The following is a 19,521-nucleotide window of genomic DNA, read 5'->3' on the forward strand; positions in this document are numbered from 1 at the left end:
CAGGTCGCTTCCAGAAAAAGAAAAGCTGCACAAGCTTAAATGGGCCCTACCTGGTGATAAAACTTGTTTATATAGTTTATATATTCGGGGGTGGGAGGCTAAAACAAATCTGAGGCCCTGGTTTGCACTGCAGTCGCAATAGCAGTAGTCCTCAACATTTGTTGGCATCTAACCGACGTTCCCAGTGCACTAGAAATTTCTCCTGCACGGTATCCATGCAGCAGCCCACAAAACGTCCCTGCGTTGACCCAGGCCCTGGTCACACAAACACACCAGCAGCAGCAGCCAACTTGTTTTTTTGTATTCTTTATTTTGCTCGAGTGGCAGTTTTACACGCAGACGAAAACTCTCCAACAGCCATACCAATTGTAGCAGCCCCCATGAATTCCAGACAAGCAATCGTAACCACATCATCAACCCCCTCTCCGAAGAATGGTTCAGTCCAAGCAAACTCCCCCAACCACCATTGTACCTGGCGTGGGGAATGGCTCACCCCGTGTGAAGTAATGTGGGGCTGCGGCCAATGAAATATGAATAAATGAGCATCACTGAAGAAACAGGAGGCACATACTTGGAATTACACCGAGAGACAGAGGAACACATGAATTACACAAAATACATTGACTCTCTTGACTCTTAAGTTGGTGGATTTGGCGAGGGCACATCATGGCTGATGGTGACGAAGCGCGATGGTCAAGACGGCTAACTGAATGGCAGCCCAAGAAGAGAAGGTGCCCGAGAGTTTGACGACCGCAGAAATGGAGCTATGCGATCAGCTGGTATGCACACACTTGCGATTAGATCAATGCTGTGGGGAGCCCTTCGTCCAGCAGTGGATAGACCATGGCTGCTGCTCCTGATGATGACGACAAATCACACAATTCACTGCTCTCGACCACGCACGTGAAGTGCTCAACATACGCACAATGGAACATCCCGCCAGGGCCCACGACGACCGTGGCTGGAATGCACCACGAACCCGATTGAGCTTGTGGAAGAAAAAAACAGCGATAGAATAAAAAAAAGACTCGATGGCATTGCTGCAGTTTTCAAAACAGTTTTTTTCGGCCTTCGGCACAGATTCGGAGCAGGGGGATGCAAAAAAGGGCCCTTGCCGATAACAGAGACAGGAAAGGTGGCAGATTGTAGCGGAGTCGAGGAATTGTAGGCCCCAGTCTGGTTGTGGACAGGGCCCGGGCTGTCGCGGCCGTCACGAACTTAGAGGGAGGCCTTCATCGCCTCGAAGGGGTCCGAGTCCCACTTGGTGGGGTCCCAGGCGAGGAACCAGCCGGAGAAGGTGGGGGGCTCGTGCCCCTGCTTCACCACCACCACGGGGGTGTTCTTGCTGCGGCCCGACGGGTCCGTCTCCAGGTACGATGTGGCTGAGACGGGGAAACGAAAACCCGAGGGGATTGCAAAGAAATCACAAACGACGATGTTCATGCCGAGCCCCCCCACCCCCCCCATGCAATACATTCTGGGGTGCCCTCCGCCAAAAGGTGGCAGCTGCCTCTGTGTGGCACAAGATGAACGCAGCACCGGACAGCAAGTGGGGGCGTACGGGGGGGTTCACTCTGCTTGCGCAGAGCAGTGGCACACCGCTTCGTGTTGAAGACGAAAGTGGAGATCTCGGAGCTACTTGTGAGATTCCTGCACAGTCGGGGGGCACCACATTCCCACTCTGTCCTACAACACAAAGCAGCAGGGTGGCTGGATGCACGTGTTGTTGTTGTTGTGGTGACGTCTCAGTGGTGATGGGATAATGTCGGTGGTGATGGGATGATGTCCCGGTGGTGATGCGATGTCGGTGGTGATGGGATGTCGGTGATGATGGGATGATGTGTCGGTGGAGATGGGTTGATGTCATCCTCACCGCATTTCTCAGCTTCCTGTTTCTCGCTGTCGTTGGCCTCGTTCCCGATCCAAACGAACACCTGGGGGAGGGAGGAGGGGGAGGGGGTAAGGAGGAGGGTGAGGAGGAAGGTGAAGCAGAGGTAAAGATCGTTTCTTACTGCAGCATCTTGTTTGTCTCGCTCTCTCTCTCCCCAGGCAGTGCTCACCTGGTCCCACACGTCGAGCAGCATCACGTCGTCCGTGGCCATGTCCTCCTGGGTGAAGTCCCCAGGCACCTGCTCCACCTGTCACCCGCACGACGTCACACTCCGCAACGTCACACACCGCGTCACGCCCCACGTGACACCGCGTCACACCCCACAACGTCACACCGCATCACACCCTACAACGTCACACCACACCACGCTACCCCAACACCGTACCAAACAACTCGACAGGCCACGTGTGTAGCCATCGCCGCCAAAATCATTGTCGTCATCGCGTCATAATCGTCATCATCGTCGTCATCCGGCAGCACAGCAAGCGGGGTGGCTGCCGTGCCTGGAAGCGGCCGGTCTTGTTGGAGCAGGCGAAGAGGCGAGGCGGGTGGTCGTAGATGCTCGACGCGAGACGCAGCGACGTTTGGTACTCCTTCTTACCGCCCAGCGCCGACCAGAACTCCGCTGCGCCGGGGACGGACGGAGGGAGGCAGGGAGGGAGAGAGGGAGGTCGTGGGGATTATTTGACCATACTTCACCACGTGGGGCGGGTTGTGGTCACAGAGTGCGTGTAGACGTGGACGCGCGTGGAGTTGGCCACCGACCCTGTGGTGTGCCGTGCCGGCCTTCATAGGTGCCACTCACTAACAGCACGTGCCCCCAGAGTCTGTTAAAGGCTATTGGGGGGGGGGGGGGGGGGAATTTGTTTTTATTTTTAAATGTGCCACAAATATTACACGTATACCGCGTACAGCGCTGATTCGTTTGTTCTCAGGGGGAAATGAATTTAAAAATATATATGTACAGTTTATTCAAAACATCAACACAAGGATCAAAATCCGTACTCGAGGGGGAAGTCAAGTTACAGGTTGGACTGTGCCACTCACACAAGGGGAGAGGGGGGGTCAAGTCACAGATTGGACTGTGCCACTCACACAAGGGGAGAGGGGGGGTCAAGTCACAGATTGGACTGTGCCACTCACACAAGGGAAGAGGGGGGGGTCAAGTCACAGATTGGACTGCACCACTCACACAAGGGGAAGGGGGGGGGTCAAGTCACAGATTGGACTGCGCTACTCACAAGGGGAGAGGGGGGGGGTCACAGATTGGACTGCACCACCAGGCGCAAGCTGCCAAGTTCACCATATCAGAGTCGCACCATGCACCGGCGATACAGTTTATCTTATTTAACATTTTTGTACCATTAATAGTATTTATAAGTCATGTTTATCATCTGTATTATTGTTCCAATAACCCAATGAAGTCCAAATGTGTTGGCCGTATGCATAGGGCCTATGGAGAACACATCTCCATAGGCCCCATGCTAGACTGACCCCGTGTAGCGCTGATTCACTTAGTGCTCTCTTTTCCAGGCACACATCCCCTGTACTACAAAGGGGTATGCGTGTATTGTTCGTGTTGCTTAATCATTAAAATTATTACGTTGTGTAGTGACGTAAATAGAGTCACTATGGCGTTTAGCGCCAGCTATTGTCACAAGAGTTGAACTGGGTACTAGGGGGCATGGTTCTGGTGACGGTCAGAGAGAGGGCAAGTGACAGTCTGGGTGCACCCGAGAGGGCACGTGGCCTGGACAGGGTAGCGAGGGGGCCCAAAGGGTGGCTTGAAGGACACGTGGTGCTCGGTCGAGAACCTTCTGGTAAGATCCAGAAAGGGGCGTGGCCGAGGGCGGAGCGAGGCCACGCCTAAAAGGGAGGTCCCGAGAGCAATCGTGGCTGTCTGAATGGAACCTGTTGGTGCTACGTCTCTTCGATCCTCGGTCTTCAGTATTTACGCTCGGCATCATGGGTCAGGCAGTGGGTTACTGACTGACCCGGTGATGTAGTTACCCCGTTGTGGTCTTAGAATAAACGTGTTGCCTCCAAGTTCAAGTGTGTGTCTCCGTAGAACCCACTACATATGGACCTATCCCTACACTAACTGGGTTCTGTCTCCCCTGATGCAAGGAGAAGGGAGATCGCTCCCTGCGTGGGCGGTGTTAGTGGTTGAGTGGGTGGTGCTAGTGGTTGAGTGGGCGGGGCTGGTAGTTGAGTGGGTGGTGCTAGTGGTTGAGTGGGCGGTTCTATATAAAAGTGGGCGGGGTCCGCAAAGAAAGCAGCTTTCGGCTTGCCCACGTGTCCCCCGCCGAGCCCCCCAACTCACCCCTCCCCTGCCCCCCCTTCCCACCCCTCCCCCTACCCCCCCCCCCGCCCCCCCAACTCACCGGGCTCCTTCCCCTCAGCCACATCTTTGACCCCGCCACCCCCCAGCAGCTTGGCGACGTAGGCGGCGGCCTCCTGCTCGGCCCTCTCGGCTCCCTTGCCCTTCCACACGGTGGCGCTGCCGCCCGCCAGCAGCACGAACGCGTCGCTCGAGTTCAGGGAGGCGGCGCTCAGCACCACCTGCGGGGAGTCACGCGGCACAACGGGCCGGTCGGCGCGCTCTCTCGGGTGTTGGCCGCGCCGGCACGGCACGCCGGCCCGGCGGTTCGAGTCCAGCGGCCCGCCCCGGTGGATTACGCAGGTTTCCTGGGGTTCGATGGTCGGTGCGGGCCGGCTATGCCGGGGAGCTTGGATGTACCGCGCAATGACACGTGTTCATTGCTACCGTGCCCACTGCTCTCCCCCCACCCCCACGACCCTAACACCGCACATCCTCGTGGTTCATATGGGATGGAGGGCAGGGCCAGGCGTCCTTTGATCGATCGTCGCTCTGCGTGTGGCAGCCCCACGAATCCGTTCCAACCGTCCGCGGTGCGCTGTAGAAGTTGTCACGGGGCCGTGTCCAGCTCACCGTCGTCAGTCGGTCGTCATCGGTCGTCGTCGTTCGATAGCGGAGGAGTAGAAGCCATCACGTGGACGTCGTCAGTTCCGCCGCCGGGTGATCGAGTGCCGGTTCCTCACCTGGATGGCGCGCAGGCCCCCTGCGGCGGAGCTGCGCACCTGGTAGAGGCGCGTGGCCCCGCTGGCGCTCTGCCCCCCCTTGCGGGAGGTGCCCCCCGCGTGCACCACCAGGGGCTTGCCCCCAAACAGGCTCAGCAGGTGGGGGGGCTCGTAGCCCTGGACGACGCGCACCTGGGGGAGGGGGGGGGGTGAACGACACGCGGCGGCGGTGTGTTGGTGTCATCATGGTCATGACGCTCGCCGATTCCTCCTCCTCCACACACGTCGAGGACTTGCCCTTTAGGACCTACCTACTCACTCATTCACCTACCTACCCACTCACTCATCCACCTACCCACCCACTCACTCACTTACTTACCTACTCATCAACCTACCCACTCACTCACTCACGTATCCACCCGTCTTACTCATCCACTCACCTCACTCACCCCACTCTTCTATCACTACCGCCATGGTTGCCGTTCCCGTGAACTTCACTCGTGAATTCCACCGCCAGTGTCAAGGGACGACTCGCGCAGGGGCCACTGCTCGCATGCCTCGGCCACCTCAAAGCACCTCGCATCACTCGCACGTCATCACAACTGTTCCATTGCCCTGCTGCGGTCGGTCCAGCCGAAGGGAACCCCCTCCAGCCCTGCCGCGCCAGCGTCAGCCGTCTCTGTGTGGCGCGAGGTGTACGTGGCACCTGCACGGGCGATCCTCCCTGGGAGTTGTCGAGCTGCACGGTGAGGAAGGCGGAGCGCGCGAGCTCGTCGCTGCTCGCCTTGAGGCCCTGCCTGGACAACGCGCGCACGCAGAATGCCGCTGGGTCACCACGTCGTCCACTCCTCCTCCAACCCAGCTGATTGACTCGTGCCACTCAGCCATCCAACCACCCAGCCAACCACCCACCCAGCCAACCACCCATGCAACCACCTATTCTCCAACCCACTACACAGCGGACTCACCCACTCGCTCGCTGAAAGCGAAACATTTGCACCAATGGTATTCGCACAAATCTGCCATCCCGAAGGAAGGCGCCGTGTTTCACAGACGGGCATGGTCTGCGGTGGATTCGCAGTGGTGGTGCGATGCTGCTGCTGCTGCTGTGTACAATCCCAATTGAGTAATTTGAGGTCAATGTTCAGCATTGGGATGTTTGGCTAATACCGGCTACTTTATATGTTTTGTTTTTTAGGTTTTTTTTTTTGCTCTGGGAGGAAACCGGAGAACCCGTAGAACACCCACGCAGAACAGGGGGGAGAGTGTACACGTGTGTGCATGTACTGTAGAACTTCTTTCGCACCGTACATAGCCAACCATGCTAATCAGAGGTGCAGGGGAAGGACAAACTAAACACAAAAAGCATTTCTAAAGAAATAATTTTTCAATCTACATGATTTCAAATTGCATAGCTCCAGTGGCTTCCTAATATCGGAAGGATGAGCGTTCCAGACTAGTCCAAACTACACCCTCGGAGGAGGCGCCCAAGTCGAGAAAAGAGCCCAGGTCCCTTTTTGCTGCGGGGCACAGGCGCTGCCCCCGCTGCACCGCCACCACCCTGCCGCTCTAGTCGACAGCACGTTTGTGGTTGGAGGTGGCGGTGCTCACCAGGTGTAGATGATCTGTCCCGTCTTGTAGGTGTACAGGATGATGTAGCAGTCTCCGCCGTAGAACTGTCCGTAGGTGGCGCGATCCACGGACACCTTGTCCAGGCCCTCGATGCGCCACACCTGGTCGGCCCGGACAGCGAGTTGGGGGTTGGCAGATCAGTGGCTCCGCGAGTGTGCGTGTGCGCATGTACGTTCATGCGTGGGTAGGAAGGCATGAATGTGTGTATGTCTGTTATGTACAATATGCGTGTGTGTCTGTGTCTTTTTAGGCGTTTCTGTGCATAATGATGCGATTTATTTCTATAGGGAAGCACTACCACCGAGACAATTCTGTTATTATTACCTACCTCTCATATCCCATCATGCGAGTGGTAAGTGGGCGAGTGGTTGAGTGGGCTATTGGGTGGGCGGGTGGGCGAGCAAGTGGGCTATTGGTTAGCGGGTGGGTGGTTGGGTAAGTTAGTAAATGGGATATTTGTATTTGGTGAATTGGCGAGTGCGTGGGCTATTGGGTCGGTGGTTGAGCAGTGGGTGGTTGGGTAGGAAAGTGGGCGGGAGGGTAGGTGGGTGGGCTAGGGGTTGAGTGAGTGAGTGGGTGCCTTGGTGACTGAATGGGCGAGGCAGCGTTGGTGGGGGATCGCGCGGGCGAGGTCAACAGCAGCCTCTGTCGTGTCCCGTTACCCCCCCCTTCACCCCCACCCCCTCCCCCCTGCTCACCTGAACCTCTCCCTTGCCGTCGTCCACCATGCCGTACTGGGCGGCCATGGCGGGGCTGGAGTGCAGGGTGGAGGCGTCGAAGGGCACCTGCTGGATGCGGGCGACGCTGCCCACGGTGTAGACAGCGCCGGGCCCCGTCGAGTCCCCGGGGCTGTGCCACTTCTTGAAGAACTGCTTGAAGAGCGGCGTCTCCCCTCCCTCGGGCAGCACTTGCACCTGCGGTGGGGGCATAGGCGAGCGGGCGAGGGCGTGGGCGAGCGAGTCGTTCGGTGGGCGAGTCGGCGAGCAAGTTGGGTTTCAGAGTGGGTGGGTTTTTGGGAGTGGGTGGGTGGATGAGTGGGCAAGTCATTCATTGAGTTGGTGGGTGAGTGAGCAGTGGGATATGAGAGGTGGGCGAGTTGGTGAGTGGGTCAGTACATTGGTAGGTGTGAGGATGCACGAGTGAGTGAGTAAAGTGGTTGTCCTCTGGATAGGCTGGTCACCACCATGGGAATGTAGAATTTCCACCACTGGCCCACGACAACCAATGTAAATCAGCACCACTCATTTTAGCCAGGAGACATCCTGCCATTCCATGCAATTATACTAATAGTTTAAACACACACACACACAAAGACACACACACCAATGTAAATCACTGTCGCTGTGATGTCGAAATGTCCACACGGTGTCATGGATGCAACACACAGGTGCGTGGCCTCTCACCTGCGTGTGCTTGGCGTACCCCATCCGCGCGATGAACGCCTCCGCAGCCTGCAGGGAGGCCTTGCGCTCCTCGGCACTCGCCTCCTGGCCTGGGCCACGCGACACGCGACCCACGACCCACGTGACTCCCTCCACCCCCCCGCCGCTCATCTCTCCCTCCTCCCGCTTCCCTTCCACTCCCTCCATCCATCCCTGCCCATCCTCCCTGCCATATTTTCTGCTCTCCTTTCCCTCTCTCCATCCCTCTCTTTTCTCCTCCTCCTATCCCATTTCCTCTCCATCTGTCCCTTCTATACTGCTCCCATCACCGTCTGATCACCTCCATGCTTGACTGCTCCCCCCCCTCTGCATTCGCTGCCTTCTCCACTACCTCCACCCCCCCCCCCCCTCTCTGCTCCTCTTCCTCCACCCTTCCCTGCTCCTTACCAGTTCCATTCCAGTGGAGGTGCGCCGTAGCGTGATTTACATCGGCCCTGGCTCAAGGAATGCACATCTACGATTGGTTGGGATTCTCTACCGCGATTGGTTACGCTGCTGTGCGAGAGATCTGAATGACTTCTTAGTCTCGTGACACGGCACCAATAGCACAACATCATCATCACCATCGTCATTTGCCACGTGAAATCCATTTCTGGATTAAGGCCTCCCCAAGCCACCACTGCCACGACCTCTTGCAATCCTGCGATGTCATAATTTGACAGATATCACTCGATGGGGGTTGTGGGGGGGAATAATTAACTTTTTGTAATGAATCTAAATCGATCGATGTGACCCGCATTCCACCCGTGCCGCCGCTTACCCTTCCACACGAAGATGCGCCCCCCTCCTCCGTTGTCGAGGATGAAGCAGTCGCCGCTCTGCAGGAGTTCCTGGCGGAACGGACTCTGACCTCCGACCTCGGACGTGACCAGCCCCCCCGCGGCATCCGACACCTGCGCGCAGGTGAGAGCGAGAGTGGCGGCAGCGGGGGTGGCAGAGAGAGAGAGAGAGGGGGGCGTTTGGATGAACTCTCTGGGTCTCCGTTAAGGGGGAGTGTGGAAAAAACAAGGATGAAAAATCACACATAATGCAGGGTTTTGTGTAAAACCGCGTCACGCGCGGTTGCCCTCGGAAATACCGAGTCCGCGATGATGACGTTGCTGTTGAAGCCGCGCAACGGTACGGCATCACGCGGCACACGCGACGGGTTTAGCCGCTTGACTGCTGGCTTCTAGCGCCAGGTTCCGGGCAAAACAATCATTAACTTCCACCAACTGAACGGGGCGAATCGTCGATAGCAAGACGACGTCATACGAACGCTTGGTTTTATGTATCGGACCATCTTTAACGGGTGTTCCGTGCCTCCATCTCCCGTCACGGATGGACGGAGCGAACGACACCACCGCGGTGGGGTGCTCGCACGGAGCCAGCGGGAGCAGCACAGCAGAAGGAGAGGAGGTTGCCACAGTGAGGGGGGTGAGGGTGGCTATCGCAGAACGAGGTGGTCCCCAAGAGCAACGCAGCTTTACGCGATGGTTCCGTGGACGCTCCGTGCTAGCGTTACCGTGACCCCCGACCCTTCCCCCGCGACACGCGCACAGACGGAGCGAGCGCGCTGGCGCTATCGAGAGCGGCAGCTGGTCAGCGGTCGCCGTGCGCTCGCCTTGTAGAGCTTGGCCGAGCCCCGATTGGACAGGTCCACCTGGTCGTCGTCCTCGCTGGCGGCCGGGAGAGAAGGCTTCGCGCCGAGCACCTGGAGGTCGAAAATCATAAACTAGTCACCGCCACCGTCACCGCCAGTCACCGCCACCATCAACAGCACCAGCAGCAGCCGTGACCCGTCCACTGCTGGATGAAGTCCTCCCCCCAAAACGGCTCCTTCTCTCGCCGCGACGGCCGTGCGACGCCACGGTCCGTCCGAGCTCGTGCGGCCGCGAGAGGCCCTCGTCGCCGCATCCCCGTGGTGCACGCCGCCACGGCCAATCCCAGCCTCTCGTCAACCGAACCCTTCGGGTTGACCCGACCTTCCCGGGGAGCCTCACCTCGAGGACGGCTGCAGGCTCGGAGCCTTCGTCGATGATCTCGATGCTTCCGCGACCTCCTCGCTCCTCGTCGCGGATCCCTTTGGCCACCTGGGTCGCCTTCAGCTTCTCAAAGCGGTTGCTGTTAGAGCCGCACCACTGGTAGATGTTCTGTGCAGGGAGACCGCGAGCAATCATCCCCCCCCAGGTCAGTAAAACGAGGACCGCTTTATTATAAAGTCTTTTGCAATCTGCAAGTCTCTGTGCAAGTGTTCATCTGCGCGTGTGTGTGTGTGCGGGCGCGAGTTTGTGTGTCCTTGTAAGGGGAGCGGCAGCGTTGCGGTTAACGCGATGTGCTAGAAATCCGGCGACTCGAGTTCGATTTCCGCTCACGGCCACCAACACCGGCGGTAGCGATTATCTGAAACGGTCCTGGGCCTCCCCTAGATCGATTCAGTCTCAACCTGGTACGGTGTAAACATCGCCACTTGGGAGACAAAGGCAGCTGGGCGCAGTGCTGACCACTGTTCCGGCCTTCACAGGTGCTACTCGCAAACAGCAGTTGCCCCAGAGGCCTTGTTACAGGCTATTCCGGCGGGAACTTTGTCTTTGTGCGTGCCCATCCTCACCGCCCCCAGGTCGATGATGAAGCAGTCCCCCTGGTTGAAGCTTTCCCAGGAGAGCGGCACCTCGGTGGCGCGCACCGTGCGCCGCCCCTTCACGTGCAGCAGCCGCTTCACGTCCGCCAGGTTGGGCACCACGTGCTTGAAGCCCGAGGCCACGCCGCCCGCCTGCACGGGAGGGGTCAGAGGCGTTGCTTGCGATGAACGTCGTCCAGCTCGGGCCGACGGCGTAATTTGCTCAGGCCCGGCTGTCCAACCGAGTCCGTCAGTCAGTCAACTCCCGTGACCTCCTGCCAGTAGGCGTTCGACACTTCACGTGGCCATTAAGGACACATAGCCTGGCACAAGCGCCGTGGTGACGTCACCACCACTTAGTGGTGAATGGCGGTTGTTGTTGTCGTTGTCGTCGAATGGGTATACGGGGAGCAATGGCAGAGCGGTTAGCGTGCCGCGCTACGAACCCGACAACGCGAATTTGATTCCCGCTTACGATTAATCACAGTGGCGCGTATCCGAACCGGGTCTGGGCCTACCTTAGGTCGACTCAGCCTTCAATGAGTACCCGGTGTGCTGTGTAAACATCAGGGAGACAAAGGCGCTTGGGCATGGTGTTGGCCACCCACCCCCTCGTGCGCCCTGTCGGCTTTCATAGGTGCTGCTCACTAACAGCACTTGCCCCAACAATCTGATATAGACTACCTGGGAGATCGTTGTTTTTGTAACGTTGGGGGGGGGGGGGGGGGTCACAATGACTTCTCGTGACGATCGTCCAACGCGAATTGAAACTTGAGCGTGACGTTGCGTTGCCGTTCGGGACTCGCCCTCCAGAAAGGTGGCCGGATTGATCCACGTCCCAGTTGGCGACGTATACCGGCGGGCGCGACATCGTGCAACCTCGTGGGACAAGGCGCCAGCGTATCGCTGCGGGAGTGCAAAACGGGAGGGCGAGCGAGCGAGCGGGCGGGCGGGCACGCACCCTGTACTTGATGCCGCCCTTGAAGTAGGAGAGGAACGAGTTGGACTCGTGTCCCTGCACCTCGCGGTACTGCACGGGCCGCCCCCCCAGGGAGTCGTCCAGCTGCACGGTGAGCAGGGCAGCAGCGCCGGACTCGTCCTGAGAGCACTCGCTACCTGCGGCGGGGAAACACGTGGGGACACACGGGGGGACACACGGAGACATAATATAATGCGAGTTGTGTATCTGCACCGGACTCATCCTGAGACCTCGCTATCTCAGAATCCAAATATTTATTTACACTGGAGGAATGCGATGAGCTATAAAGCTCTTTGTTACAGTTTAACGCGTAGGCTTATGCGACCAATATTATCCATTGTAGAGGTTTTTGGGTTATGTCGCGTAAATACATCGTAAATGTTGTGGATGTATTTACTCTCCAACACACCGGTGTGTTGAACTAGTAACGAATTTGCACGATTCTGTTTACGTGTGGTGGCGGGTATAACGACACATTTATATTTACGCGATCGAACCCAAAAAAAATTCTATTATGGACACTTTTTCACAGATGTCCAGTGGGGGCAGGCATGGTGGGGACACGGGGAGTTGAGTGGAGACAGGGACATGAGTTGGGGGGGGGGGGGAGAGACACGGGGGAGGGGTGACAGGGGACCCACGCACCGAGCCAGAAGTGCAGGCTGTACTGCAGGGCAGCGCCACGCTTCGTCTCGACGCTGTCGAGCACCACGTAGGCGTCCCCCGTGAAGAAGTTGCCGTACTGGTTGCGCGCCACGGCCACGGGACTCAGCTTCTCCACCCTCCACACCTGCAGCCCCGCCTCCTGGCCCGCGCCCTTGAACCCCGCGTGCAGCACCATGGCTTCAGGTCAGGGAGTTCTGGGGGTCAACAGGACGAGGGAGGACGTGAGGGGAGTGAGATGGAACGAGACGATGAGATGTGGGCCGTGAAGCTGTGGGGATGGCCGGGAGGACCCCTTGCGACCGTGCGCCATGGAAGCGAGGGTTGGAGGATCACGTGGAGAGCTGGGCCAGGCGATAGCAGTACAGCAAGTGGGTTTGTATTTCAGCGGACCCAGGAATCGCGCAAGGGGTGCGGCGATGGGGGGGGGGGTGTAACCTGCGGTTGTCCCATGGCGATCAAACCACGATGATTGATTCTCAGAATAAGCAGGATACGGTGAAATCCACATGGAATGAATGCGGTGGGTTACTTTTGGCGAGTGGGTTGGCACCGTCGACTCAACTATGCAGGAGAATGAGGTTTCGTCACGGGTGGCTGAAAAACCTGGTTTTGGACCCAGGCTCCGAGTGGAGCTGGCACTGTCTTTGTGTGCATCTCTCTCTGCCTGTGCTGTCCCCGTGTCTGTGTTTTATCATTCAGTCTTACCGGATGATGGTTGCTTGTGTTGCAACCGAAACGTCGTATTCTATTATTATTTGATTTTATTTTCTCCGTGACTTTACCGAAAGAACCAAAGAGTTTTTATACGTATATAGCATCGTCGTTCATTTTAAATTACATCTGTCACGGTTGGCGAGGAACCACGGGCAAAGCGGCAGCAGCAGCCAGCAGCCGGGCTCTACCAGAAGTTGCCAAAGCTCAGTAGGTGTATCAAATCACGCACGGTGAGAAGCGATTTCTTTCCATCGAATGCGATTGGAATGTGCGAACTGGGGATTGTTACTCTTTCACGCAGAATTGTTATGATTCTTCTACTCAAGAATTACCATCGTCTCATTTTATATTGCTGCATCCACACAGGGTTTGTTCACTCACTCGGCGTAAGGTGGAACAATTTGCACAAAGGAAGTAGTCCCTTCTCACGCGAATAGCTGAGCGTGTGGGCGATGGTAGCCGTCTGATTTTCGGTGACGCTGCTGCTGCTGCCGCCTCATTGGCAGCGGTGCACAAGAACAATTAACAACCTTCACACCTTCATCAATAACACCGTGTGCATGTGTAGCTTTAAAAGGATAAATACATAATCGGCGACGTTTCAGGCAATTGCACTGCTTCATGGCACAAGTGTGAACACAACTGATGAATGAGACTTATTTGCTGAATAAATTATCAATAAAGTACCGAATTTTAAATCCCGATTGAGTAAACTTGTCAGAATAAATAATATTGATAATGTTGGAATGAAGAGCAGATTGAGACTTGAATGCATGTGGTCCCTGGCGGTGCAGCGAGACAGGAATGTTGTCGGGTTTGTGGTTGTCACCCTCACCGCGGTGCGGCAGGGTCCAGAGCCACATCGCCTGGGGGTCGTGTCGGGGGTCGCCACTCCCCCCCCGCCAAGTCACGGCGCCAGCCAAGTGAGAGGCTCAACGCTCTTCGTTAAAGAAGCCATCCGAGCCATGTTCTTGCTCGGATGGGCGTCGAGGTGGCGCCCACCTCTCCTGGACGACAGACTGAGGAGCCAACGGTGGAAATTCCACATTCCTAAATGGGCGCGCGGGGCTCTGTCAGCGCACTGCGCGAGCGAGCAAGTAAAGCGACGGTCGAGAACGTCGATGGAGCGGCAGCCAAGGAATGCAACGCGACCCCGAGGGGTCACGTCGACCGCGGGAGACGGAGCGGTGAAATCGGCTCGTGCGCAACGCGGTGCCGGGCGCACCGCGGGATCGCGAGTGGTGGCGACGGCTCGGGGAGGCATTTCATCCGGCAGTGGATTAATAATAATAATGCAATTTATAACGCGCGCAAATTTACTGATGTAACGGCCGCAACTCAGAGGCGCGGAGCCAAGCTCAGAGTCACTCGAAAGCGTGGTTGTAGAGGGGAGTTTTAAAGTTTCTCTTGAAGGAGACGATTGAGCGGATGTTGCGAATGTGCAGAAGGATGGCGCTCCAGACTGTAGGGACAGCCACCGAGAAGCGGCGCATGGACGTGACCGTCCTGGATCTTGGTATCGAGAGGAGGTCGCGAGTCGCGCTGCGCAGGCATCTGCCGTGTGCTGAGCTGCAAGTCGTCGATAGTGAAGACAGGTATGGGGGGATTGAGCACGGAGTTTTGTCTCGGGCAGCCCAGAGCTGTTACAGTCCAGTGTGTGTGTGTGGGTTCGCATGTTGTATGGTGGATTCAGATGTTGTATGGCCCTGAGTGTGCTCATGTTGTCTAGGTGTAGGAGTGAGTGTGCATGTACGTTCATAGTGTATGTTGAATGGGTGTGCGAGTTGTATGGGTGTGTGTTCATGTTGAATGGGAGAATGTGTGTGTGCTGCATGAATGTGCAGCGTACGCGCGTGTTGCATGGGATGTGTTTATATACACTTGCTGTACGGTGTGTTACATGCGTGTGTCGCGTGCACTGCACGGCTGTGTTATACGAGCTTGTTGTAAGTGGGTGTTGCGAGGGTGGTGTGGTCCAGGTGAATTATTGTGGAACAACCCAGCCAACCGGTTCTCAGCGCTGCTGTAACCCGAATCTGTGAGGCTCCCTGCCTCCCGTAAGCCCCGATCCTGTAGATACGATGTGGGGTCAGAACGTCACAACAACAAATAATGCAAAAGCACGGCAGCATTGTCACCCCACGCCCCCATCGCGGCGAAAGCGCTTGCGCTCTACGGGCGGCGTCAAATCCCAATGCACCGACGAGCTGCCGAGCACCGCAGCTGCTGGCATCGAATCTCGTGAGCGAGTTTCTGTCGTCTATGAGACAGACGAGGGGGTGGCTCCGTGAGAGCCTGACAATGGCTGTGCACGGCACCTTGAGGGGCTTTCTTTCATTCTCTCCTGGCGGGAGTGGCAATCTCCTGGCTCAGCAGGTCACGCGGGGAGTCGCCCAACTCCCCACCCGACGCTGGTTAAGTATAAGCGACCCACACCCCCTAACCCCACAGTCCCCCCCCCACCCTGCCCGGTTGCCACCTGGCCAGGTTTGCCTGGCATCGCCCACTTGTCGAGGTGGCTGCTGCCCTGGGAAACCTGTAAGTATCTCCGGGACATGAAACGTTTCAGTCTGTTGCATAATAATAATAATAATTCACTCAATTAAGACAATGCATTCAAAGGAGACACTCCCCCTCCTGGTATTGGGAGTTATTATCCCCCCCCCCCTGGGGCACCTACAATACATCACCTGCTCTAAAGTTACCTGTTCAGCCGGCTGTCACGCGGAGCCTATCCCTTGTCAGGGGACGCCTGCGGGGTGGGGGGGGGGCGTGCGCCAGGTTTGAGGGCCCACGGCTCTGGCACCCAATGCCACACAACCACAGCAACCAACGGGGCCCTATCTGGGCCCCTGTCTGGGCCTCTGTCTGGGCCCCTGTCTGCCTTGTTTGTCCCAACTTGTCGTTCCAGTGCCCGGGGAAAAGTTAGAATAACATTTGGCTCACGTACGGCGATGGAATAATTTAACGTTTTGATTTACTATGTCAATCATTGCCTAATGTTTATGGGACGGCCCAAAACTATTTGGCTCGAGTTGGCCTCACTTGCTCTCGAGGTGAGACGCAGCTCCTTGTGTGTATAGGAGAAATAAATACAAAAAGTCCACAATATATCGGTGCAATAGCTGAAGAAAAATGAGGATTGGCTAAAACATAAAATGCAATTTCCATGATTTTCAGAGTTATGCAATACATCAGCGACGAAATGCAAATCGCATGCATCACATTGATTACGTGGGCTTGGCCAGGACACGTTGGGGCTAAAGAAAGACTTTTGTTATTTTGCCAGGTAAGGCCCACTGAGCTGTATAGCTCTTTTTCAGAAGCGACCTGGCCACAAATGATAGCTCCACAAAGTGGCTTATCACGTGGACAATTATAGAAGCCAAATACTCTAAACGTATATTGGTAAATGTGGAGAGAAAAAAGTCCACTCGATCACGGGAAGAGAGATAAGGAAACTCCAAATATACAGGCGTTGGGGTCGGGATAGATCCCAACGACCCAGTGCATACCCGGCGAAGTAGTTAACATCTCGCCACGCTGGCACCCACAGATAGACGAGAATGGTTTCGGAATGGCAGCCAAAGTATAGAACTTCTCCTGGGAGGACTATCACCGCGGAGATGGAGCGACGGGATCAGTCGATGTGCAGGAGTGAGCATGAATGTGGCATCGCAGGGTCATGATGGATTGCGATGACGCTGGTGCCTCGTGTACGCTGGGGGTTCGCGTCTCCCCTGCAGCAACTGAAGGCGCTGACGTTCACCAGCAACATTAAGTAAACATAATTAGCTGAAATCGGGAATCTGAATAATTGCACCCCTATTAACACCAAACTGGACACCTTGATTAACTTATTTTTAGTACAGTTAAGATAAAACTAAAACTATATTCACCCGCGATTTCGAATGCGAGAGACAAAGTTAACACCCCGTCCCCTCACCAAATATCGAAGTCAAAATCGAGTCTATTGGTGCCTGCACGTGTTTAAATCTATTTATTTATTCTATAATCCAGTAAAATTATTATAAATGTTAAACACCACCTGGAAAATAACTTTGCTTATGCACTTATGCAAAGTTTCACTCGTCCATATTTGGTGATTCCCCTTTACGCGAGGTCATTAGATATTTGGGTCACGCATTTACTGCTCTTTGTAAATCCACTGCTAGATGACGGCCCTCACACAGCGCCTCGTGGGCCGAGAGGGTATTTGACCAGACTCCACCAACCGGGTGAGTACGGGTTGCAAGCTGGCTCTGCACCACCCTCTACTGCCCGCAGTGCCCGCTACACCCATCATCCTACACCCATCATCCTACACAGCACTCATGGGTGGTGGCGATCACCCCTCCAAGGGCTGTTCCAGGCTCTTTCACTGCTCGGCTGTCGTGACCTGACGTGTAGATCTGAGATGGTGGGGACTCCCTCTAGGTCTGTCGAGTCCTAAATGAGCACCGTCTACACACTGCTTGCTCTAGGAGGAAACAACAGCAGCGGTGAGCAGTGCAGGGAAGGAAGAATTAGCAACGAACAGCGCGGAGTCACTTCTAAGTGTTCACTTCGAAAGGATGACGATGCAGGAGAAGTTGAATGTCAAGCAATTGGGTCCCGATCAACCGAACATCGATATCAGCCAGCCCTCATGCGATCGGGGGAAAGCATCCCGTGAGGACATTTCGCCAGAGCTGCGATGTTAGACATGCCAGGCTGCAGTGTGGATGTGCAACGCAGAATTCACTTGTGTGGTTCCCTCGCGCCTTGGCTAAGTTGTCGTGCCAGCCCATCTTGAATTGTCCTGTAGGCTCTTGGCATTGTCAAAGGGAACCTGGGGGTCATGGGGGCAGCGTTTGGACTGCTCTGTTGTTTGGAAGAGAAGGCGGCTACATCACTTTCACGGGGAAGGCCGATAACATGACGAGGTTGTCAGAGGCCACTCACAACAGCCCCACCTCGTGGACATGGCACGAGCCGCCACCGCCACCGGGGAGACAAAGGCGGCCGGGCGTGGCGCTGGCCACCCACCCCCTCGTGTGCCGTGCCGGCCTTCGTATGGGCTACATCACTTGCCCCAAAGGTCTGTTCAGGCCACACGGGGGATCTTTGACTTTGTCAATGTTTAAAAGAGCCGGGCGTGGTCTTCACCACACCCATCGTTGTGTTGCCCTGACAGGCGCTCTCTAAACAACATCATAGAGATGAAGGGAGTCGTTATCTCGAGTGTGCGTGTGTCAGCCTCAAACGAGTACCTGGCGCGGTGCGTAAACATCGCCACTGGGGAGACAAAGGCGGCCGGGCGGGTGCTGGCCACCCACCTCCTCATGTGCTACTCGCTAACAGCACTTGCCCCTACAGTATGTTACAGGCTACACGGGGATCTTTGTCTGTGTGCGCCCAAAAATATATTTGTTGTGTGCACCTAGCCTGGCACGAACGCCGCGGTAACGTCACCGTGGCAAATGGGAGTTGCTGTTGGGTGCGTTTCGGAGTGCACGTGTGGAACTCTACAGCATTCACTTGTGCACGCCGGTAAGGGGAATTTAACAGAGGACCTTTTGTCGCGTGCATGAGTGTGTGTCTGTGTCGGTGTGTACGAGTGTGTGTCTGTGTGTATGAGTGTGTGTCTGTGTGTATGAGTGTGTGTGTCTGTGTGTGTGAGCGAGTAGTATGTGCACAGGTCGTGAGCCTCTGCTAGGTAGACTCAGTCGTAAATGAGTAAAACATGAGCACCGGGAAAGACTAAGATGGCCGGACGTGGTGCTGGCCACCTTTGATAGGTGCTCACAAACAGCACTTGCCCCAACAGTGTGTTGTAGCTATACGGGTGCGTCTTTGTATTTCTGTGTGTATGGTGTACTGCACACACACACACTACACACATGTTCCTGTACGTGTGATCGCCTGCGCACATTGTGTGTGTATGCATGTCTCTGTGTGTATGGTGTACTGCACACACACACACTACACACATGTTCCTGTACGTGTGATCGCCTGCGCACATACCTGTAACACGCAGGGCACTGGAGCGATACCTGCAGTGCAGCGACGGTGACGAGAGGGTGGGGAGACCCCCCTTCATTTATATATGTGTGTACCGAAGGGGGAGGGGTGGCTGGTATTGGGTCTGACGTGTCACAACCACACCCTCGTCGAGGAACCGCCCCGACTGTAGAGAGTGTGTGTGTGTGGTGAGTGTGTGTGTGGTGAGTGTGTGTGTGTGGTGAGTGTGTGTGTCTGTAGAGTGTGTGTGTGTGGTGAGTGTGTGTGTGTGGTGAGTGTGTGTGGTGAGTGTGGTGAGTGTGTGTCTGGTGAGAGTGTGTTATGTGTGGTGAGTGTGTGGTGTGTGTGTGGTGAGAGTGTGTGGTGATAGTGTGTGTGGTGAGTGTGTGTGTGTGGTGAGTGTGTGTGGTGAGTGTGTGTGTGTGGTGAGTGTGTGTGTGTGGTGAGTGTGTGTGTGGTGAGTGTGTGTGTGGTGAGTGTGTGTGTGGTGTGTGTGTGTGGTGAGTGTGTGTGTCTGTAGAGTGTGTGTGTGTGTGGTGAGTGTGTGTGTGTG

At 56.1% G+C, this 19,521-nt stretch overlaps 1 protein-coding gene across 1 annotated transcript; it reads right to left on the reverse strand.

The window, feature by feature from the left end:
• Positions 1-321: 321 nt before the first annotated feature.
• On the reverse strand, positions 322-19,086 carry LOC144937823 (gelsolin-like). The gene is made up of 17 exons (XM_078865312.1): positions 18,972-19,086; positions 12,231-12,445; positions 11,568-11,722; positions 10,598-10,759; positions 9,990-10,139; positions 9,611-9,700; positions 8,768-8,900; positions 7,969-8,057; positions 7,264-7,479; positions 6,545-6,666; positions 5,640-5,730; positions 4,955-5,125; positions 4,276-4,453; positions 2,395-2,516; positions 2,061-2,138; positions 1,874-1,934; positions 322-1,382 (listed from the first exon to the last, which is right to left on the reverse strand). Exons 2-17 carry the CDS (start codon positions 12,424-12,426, stop codon positions 1,219-1,221), a joined length of 2,178 nt encoding a protein of 725 aa, XP_078721438.1. The 5' UTR covers positions 12,427-12,445; positions 18,972-19,086; the 3' UTR covers positions 322-1,218.
• Positions 19,087-19,521: the final 435 nt, after the last annotated feature.

The sequence above is a fragment of the Lampetra fluviatilis genome, chromosome 20 (genome assembly GCF_964198595.1).
Source record: "Lampetra fluviatilis chromosome 20, kcLamFluv1.1, whole genome shotgun sequence".
Lineage (NCBI taxonomy): Eukaryota > Metazoa > Chordata > Hyperoartia > Petromyzontiformes > Petromyzontidae > Lampetra > Lampetra fluviatilis.